At 37.1% G+C, this 6,880-nt stretch overlaps 1 protein-coding gene across 1 annotated transcript; it reads right to left on the bottom strand.

The window, feature by feature from the left end:
- Nucleotides 1–959: 959 nt before the first annotated feature.
- On the bottom strand, nt 960–4,980 carry LOC105769370 (growth-regulating factor 1). Its single transcript, XM_012589968.2, has 4 exons — nt 4,235–4,980; nt 3,478–3,705; nt 2,441–2,804; nt 960–2,048 (listed from the first exon to the last, which is right to left on the bottom strand). Exons 1-4 carry the CDS (start codon nt 4,650–4,652, stop codon nt 1,226–1,228), a joined length of 1,833 nt encoding a protein of 610 aa, XP_012445422.1. The 5' UTR covers nt 4,653–4,980; the 3' UTR covers nt 960–1,225.
- Nucleotides 4,981–6,880: the final 1,900 nt, after the last annotated feature.

Below are 6,880 nucleotides of genomic sequence, written 5' to 3' on the forward strand. Positions count from 1 at the left end.
CCTGTCTTTCAGGTTTTGCTGTAAAAGGTTGTTTTAACAGTTTCCTATTCTACTGTGGGGACATTGATGGAGAAGTTAAGTTCATCTCAGTAAACGGGTGAAAAATTAATGGATTTTCTCACACTAGAAGGAAATATAAAAAAAGAAAAAAGAAAAGAAAACGTGCATTGCAAACGACGGTATGTAGTAAACTTCTGTCTGATCGACCTATTGTCTCAGTTACAAAACCAACATTTATATACTCTTCATATCTCATCTACCAAAGGTGTTGTTCTAATGTTTGTATTCGTATTGTATGGTTGTTTTCCATGAATAGTTATTGTCTGAGACACAGTAGAACTGCAGTCATGAGACAATAAAGAACCATGCTTGGTTAGGTTATTGGAGGAAATGCGTTTTGAGGGAAAGCTTTTATAATCATGGAGGCCTAACAAATTTTGATAACATTAGATATTTGCCAGATTAAGAATTGTCTCTGTGATGAGAACTGACATGAGGTTCCAAGCAGAAAATGTGTAAATCATATGTAAGAACATCAGATGCTTAACATGATTATGTGCAGATTATTGTGGGAATTGCAGTCTCTATGTTCTATATCCGCAATCACAGATGAAAAGAGTATTTGATCCTCATCATCTGCAGAGCACTGTTGTATATAGATTGTAGGGTAGTTGCCAACTTGCAAAGTGAAAAATTTTCATGGAAAGTCACATCCAGGCTTTGCTTGAAACTTTGTTGGAAAAGTACCATTTTACTGTGGTTGCTGAGTGGTAAACTTTGGCACAACAGTTTACTTGTGAGTTGCTTTCTTTCTTCATGACCTTAAAAGATGGACCCATTCTTGCCATTTTTTAAATTAAATAAATTTCATGTTCTAAGAACCTTCTGAATTATTTAAACTCAAAGATACATAAACATTTTCAAGAGCATAATTACAAGTAACCAATAGAACTACTGTGTTGCCAAAACAAGTCGTACCACACATTGCATGTAACGCTGAAAATAAAAAATTTTGAAGTTTCAAACCACAATTTTAGACAAACTGCGTTTAATCTCTAATTTCTAGGAACAAAGCATGGCTAGAAAGTACAAATTACAAAATGTAAAAAAAGATAAACATAATAATATTGCTTTCATAATTAATTGTTCCATGTTTGTCAATAGATATAAAAATCCATGCTTCCATTTCTCCATTTTTCTCCTCCCACAACCTAGTGAAGTGGATTCAAGAAGCAGGCAGAGAGGAAGACTGAACAAGGGCTGAACCAAGGAGGTTATTGCAAAGACTAGCACCTTCATGTGTCTTGTTGTGCTCAGCTGTTGGACTGCTTCCCGCACTGCTATTAGAAAGAGAACCGAAGGAAGTCTTTTGTAAGACACCGGTAGGTGATGATCCTAACCGAGGACTACTATCCCAGCCCTCTGTCATGAGGTTAAGTGCCGACGAGCTCTTACACTCACCTGTGCTGCTGTTAGTACTATGCAATACCTCGCCAAGAGGACCACCCATGGATGCCTCCCAAGAGATAGGAATCCAATTTGCTTGCCTCTGGTTTGAGTCATTAATAACACTGCCCACACCCAATCCCATGTGAATGGGATCGAACTCACGTGACAATCTGAGAGGGGATAGTGTTACTTTATCATTGTTAGTAGAGGAAGTAAAAGAAATGTAATCAGAGGCAGCCATGGGTACTGATATGGAGAGTTGGGTCCTATCTGATTGAACATCAATTTCTGGCCAGGAAATGGCTGAACGATCAGACTGGGTTTTAGAACACTCGTCCATGAACTGGCGAAGGGAATGCTGAGATTCAGTTTCTTGACTAGTAAAGTTTCTGCACTTAATCAAGGCAGAGCTTTTATGAGAAGGGTTAAGGAGTGAGTCAGAGGAAACAAGTCCAAACTCAGTTCTTGAGTGATGTTCATATGAGTTCTGCTGCTTTGGGATCAAGAAAGGGTTTTCTTTTGATTTTAAGTCACCGGTCACGGATGTCATGGTGAGTCCTGGTGCAGTATCACCCACTGTGTCTTTACTCAGAAGCAACCTGAAAGATCAACAATCATCAATGGAATTAGAATCCATTAATGACAAGTTTTTAAGTAACAGGGTATTGAACAACCTGTTGAAAGAACCTTCCCTAATAATAACTAGTAAGACCGGTCACTGTCAAGGATGGCAGAAGATAAGTAGATTCTACAATTATTATTAATTTTATATAGCCAAAGCGATAAGAACATATGGGCAGAAGGCAGGCACCCTACCATTCCAGGATAAATGCTATAACAGTGTAGCTGAAAGATCCACAATCATCAACGGAATTAGAATCCATTAATGGCAAGTTTTTAAGTAACAGGGTATTAAACAACCTGTTGAAAGAACCTTCCCTATAGCTTACAAACAAGGAAGGAAGCAATGGTGAGGGGATAATTCTGTCACCTGTTCAGTGTAGCTGCCGCAGAAAGATTAGATGCAGTAGCAGGCTGCGAATGCTTGAACTGCTGTTGTGCAATGGCGAGGCTGTTGGATTCGCCGCTGCCACCGGTTGGCCCTAACACTGATGCTGAAGAGGAGACAGTAGGCATCAGTTTGGTGGGGGCGATGGCTGCGGCGGAATGGCCGGATTGGCCTTCCACAGGCTTTCTTGAACGATGGCGTCCCCTGTTCATATGCCGCTCGCAGTACTTCTGGTCGGCAACCGCATCTCTTGAACACCGCCATTTCTTTCCATCTGTTCTACGACACCGCCCTGGCTCTGGGTCAGTGTTATTCGAGAACCCAAGATGAAAAGCCCCCCAACCCACTGTTTGAACATCATTAAAAAAAGGTCAATAAATTTCAAATTATAACTTCAAAACAAAACATTCCAGAAATATTAAAGTAGAAGATGCAGGCTTAAGCATGCATGCCAAGGCCCTATCTGTTACTCTTGTGTTTTGATATAGCTTTGAGCTTTCAGGTTTTTACCATTGATTTTTTTTTCTTTTGATTTGGAAAAAAATAATATACACACTGTTTTACTTTAACAAAGGCAGGGGAGAAGTTGCCTTGTCGGACATGGGACCAAAACAAATGTGGCAATGAGCTATAGTTGAAATTTGAAATGTCCTGACAGTGATGCTTGCTTCAAACAGATTATGCAATCAAGTAGCGCGTGTGTGGTGCATTGTTTTGGCTTAGTTGAACAGTGTTTCTCTCTATTAAGGGTGGAAATTAAAAAAATAAAAAATAAAAATAAAAAAGGGAAACAAAAAAGACAATGAAAACCCCAGAAAGTACTTCTTTGCCAATAAGAACAGAAAGTAAAGTGCAGCACTAACTCGTGCCTCCCCTCCCCCCTTCCCATTCCCAAATCTTTATGAGAGAGGGAGAGAGGAAGGTCTGTTTGCTTCTACTTTTGCATCAAGCATGGAAATTATATGGACATTATGGAAAAGTTCTTAGAAAAATGTTTCCTTTTTGAAGAGACAACTTACATGTATTGGGTCTGAGGAGTCCACCGGAGAACAAAGAGAAATTAGCAGAATCAAGGGATTTTCTTATAGGAATGAGAAGATTAGATGGGATAAGCACATTTGAAGTTATGTATTTGTAGATCAAAGCCTGGTGTTCCAGCTCCATCCATTGAGATGGGGTGAATGGTCCTCTACCTCCTGCTAACACCCCATGCATGTTTGCACCATTAAATCCTCCAGTGTTGTAGCCTGTTGTACAAATCCAGGAAGAAAATAAATGAAGGTTAAGCAAAACATATTGAAACAAAAATAAAATAAAAATGAGGGCAGAAAAGCCAGAATTTCAAGGTTTTCAAAGCAGTGCAATGGGAACAGGTAAGAACCCAAAAACAATCAAGGATGAACCTTTTTGGGTTTCTTCTTTTGTTCTCATAATCACTGTTTGATTTATTACCAAAAATATTTATCTCATAGAACAGGCAGATGAAAATAAAAATAGAGAACCTCACTTTTTTTTATTGACAAGACTTAAAACAAAGACCTCTCACAGATTTTCATGAAAAGACCCTTCACCAGAACCATGGAATCAAACAAGAAAAACAAGAGAAAGCATGTCTAGTCTTTGCTACAAGTCACAAGAATATGCACCAGCCAAGAGGTCAAAACCATTTTATTTCCTTTTCCGTAATTTCCTCAAATGATGATGAATAGGGTAATGATGTTAGAATCTTAGCGTTGCTGTCAACATATATACATGTGTATATATATAGTGATATACCTGTGTTTCTAGTGTAAGCAGGTGATGTGAGTTGAAAGTAAGGGAATGCGACACTTTGAGAGGCTGTATCAACGGAAAGAGCGTCTGATTTGGGAGCAGAAAAGCTCAGCATTTGTTGTTGCTGGTGTTGTCCGTCAGAGAAGATAGAGAAATTGGATCTAAGTAAAGTATTTCTGTGGTTGTGCAACGCTGCCTTGGAGGTCGAAAAATCATCAAATTTGGCCAGTTTCAAACTCCTCCAGTCGTCCTCATTATTGCCGGATCTCTCTTGCTTGAGGAACCCGGAACCGTACCATTTCTGCTTTGCCTCAGGATCTGCAGCAAGACTGGTAAAACCAGCAGTCGTCGTCGTAGTAGTAGTAGTGGTTGCAGTATCTGAACCCACAAACCCTTCCAAACCCACCACCCCAAAATCCATTTAGAAAGACACACCCCGCCCCCCTCAATCCAACCTACAACACAAACTCAAGATTCAAGAAATGAAGCATTGGGTTATTATTAATACTCAAGACAGGAGCTTGTGAGGTGCAAGATGCTCATTTCAAGTGTCTGGTTCATAGATATTATGGTTTAAGCTTTAGCTCAGACTCAAAACCAGACTAGTTTACGTTTAAAGAGTTGATGTTTAAAGGGAATAAAGACAAAATAATTGGAGACAGAGAGAGAGAGAGAGAGAGAGAGAGAGAGAGAGAGATAAAGTAGGCGAGGCAAGGCGAAAACTAAGCGGACAAAGCTAGTCCTAAACACAAGTGTCTCTCTATATATCTTTAGACATAATAAGGAGAGAAAAAAGAAAAACATCTGCTTTTATTTATTAGGGATAAGAAAACCTGAGGAGTAAGGCTACTCCTATTATTGTTGAAGCAAATTAAAGATAATTCTTTTTTCACACCTTAAATATCTAAGCCTAAAAAATAAAGTTTACCACCTAAGTTGCCTTAATAATTTCCTCACTTGAGGAATTATCCTTGAAAAGTTTCAGACAGCAAAGTGATTTCTTCTTCTGACAGATAAAAGGAAGGGTTTATCTGTAATTTCGAAACCATCCATATGCAGAAGTTTGAGTTTTTTATAGTACTTGGTGCTTGCTTTTTTTTCATATGTTAATCAGATGGTTGAAGTAGAAGAAAATTGCAGAAAATGTAATTCATTCAAAAAAGAAGTTTGCCTTGCAAAGTCCGCTGGCGGTTTCCATTCACCATTCTCTCTCTTCATAAAGTTAGAAGGCCAAGATGGGGTGGGCTGCATGAACTCATTCACTCAATATGCAATGCCACGTGACAGTCGCCACAAATAAAATTCCCCCCTCAGCCTCAACTCTCTTCTCCGGACATCCCTTCTTAAATTTCTACAAATTTCTAACCACAGCCTCTTTCATGAAATTTTTAAAACATGCTTCAATTCGAACACCGCACATTACTTTTATTATTTCAATCCTAAGTGTCTATGCTGAAAGGTTTTAAGAAAGTGGTTTTTATTTTATTTTAATATTATTATACATTTAGCTTACTTGTTGCCTTTTTTATAATTAAATTTATGTTTGTTTAACTTGTCACGTAATTCCATATTTATGGTATGAATATAATTTATGATTAAGTTGGTTATTAGGATATTTTTTTATTTCTATATTTTTTAAATAAAATTAATAAAAATTCATCATTTTAATTAAAGATAGTAATGGGACTGGGACAAAAGCGGGTGTTGCTAAATCCATCACCACTTTATAATTGATACACCCTGCTTCACTCACTCCATTATAGATGTTTAATCTTAAAATCACTATCATCTCTATAGATTTTAGGCTCTACCACTTCTATGGATGTTAGATCCATCCATCCCTATCTCACTTCGCTCCATTTTAATTTAATTTTTGCTACTTATTTTTCCTATAATTTTTAAACATTTTAGAAACAAGTGAATGTTTAAACACAATTATTCAACAAATAATTAAACATAAAATATATGAATTTTTCTTAACACGTTATTACATTTTTACTCTTTTAACAATTAATATATGTAAGAACAAAATGGTAACTTCATATAGTGGAGCAAAACAGAACGGAATTATAATAACAACTCCATGTCCATTGTTCAAAAAAATTTTCTCAACATCCGAGACGGATTTCTTACATATTTTTTATATAATTTCCTTTTACTAACATAATTTAGTTATATTTAACACCGAAGCGGAAGTATGCATAACATATCCAAAAGGCAGTAAATTAAAACATTTGCACCCAAAAAGACCATACATAAAGCATATGTTAATGTTATGTTTGGAAAGAAATAGCAAAAGAAACCCACAGCTTCTAAAATCCATGATTGAGCATCTCTAATCTCATACCTATAACATGTTGCATCACTTCAGGAAAAACACACTTTATATTTCATCCCAAACATAGACAAGACAGCCTCTTCATTCGGCGTTAAACCATTGATGTTTTTCATATCGTAAAAAAGGGTGGAGACAAATGAGTTGCTCTCTCAACTCAATTTACGGACCTTTTCATTACTACCCCATTTCTTTTACATTATCTGCCGGCATTCACTACTTCAAAATAAATGCTGTTGGGGTTCCAACTGTGAGACCTTCTACTTCATTCAAAGAGATTACTAGATTTTAGTTGTTTGAAAGTGTTAAAGAAA

This window comes from Gossypium raimondii, chromosome 5 (assembly GCF_025698545.1).
Source record: "Gossypium raimondii isolate GPD5lz chromosome 5, ASM2569854v1, whole genome shotgun sequence".
Taxonomy (NCBI): Eukaryota; Viridiplantae; Streptophyta; class Magnoliopsida; order Malvales; family Malvaceae; genus Gossypium; species Gossypium raimondii.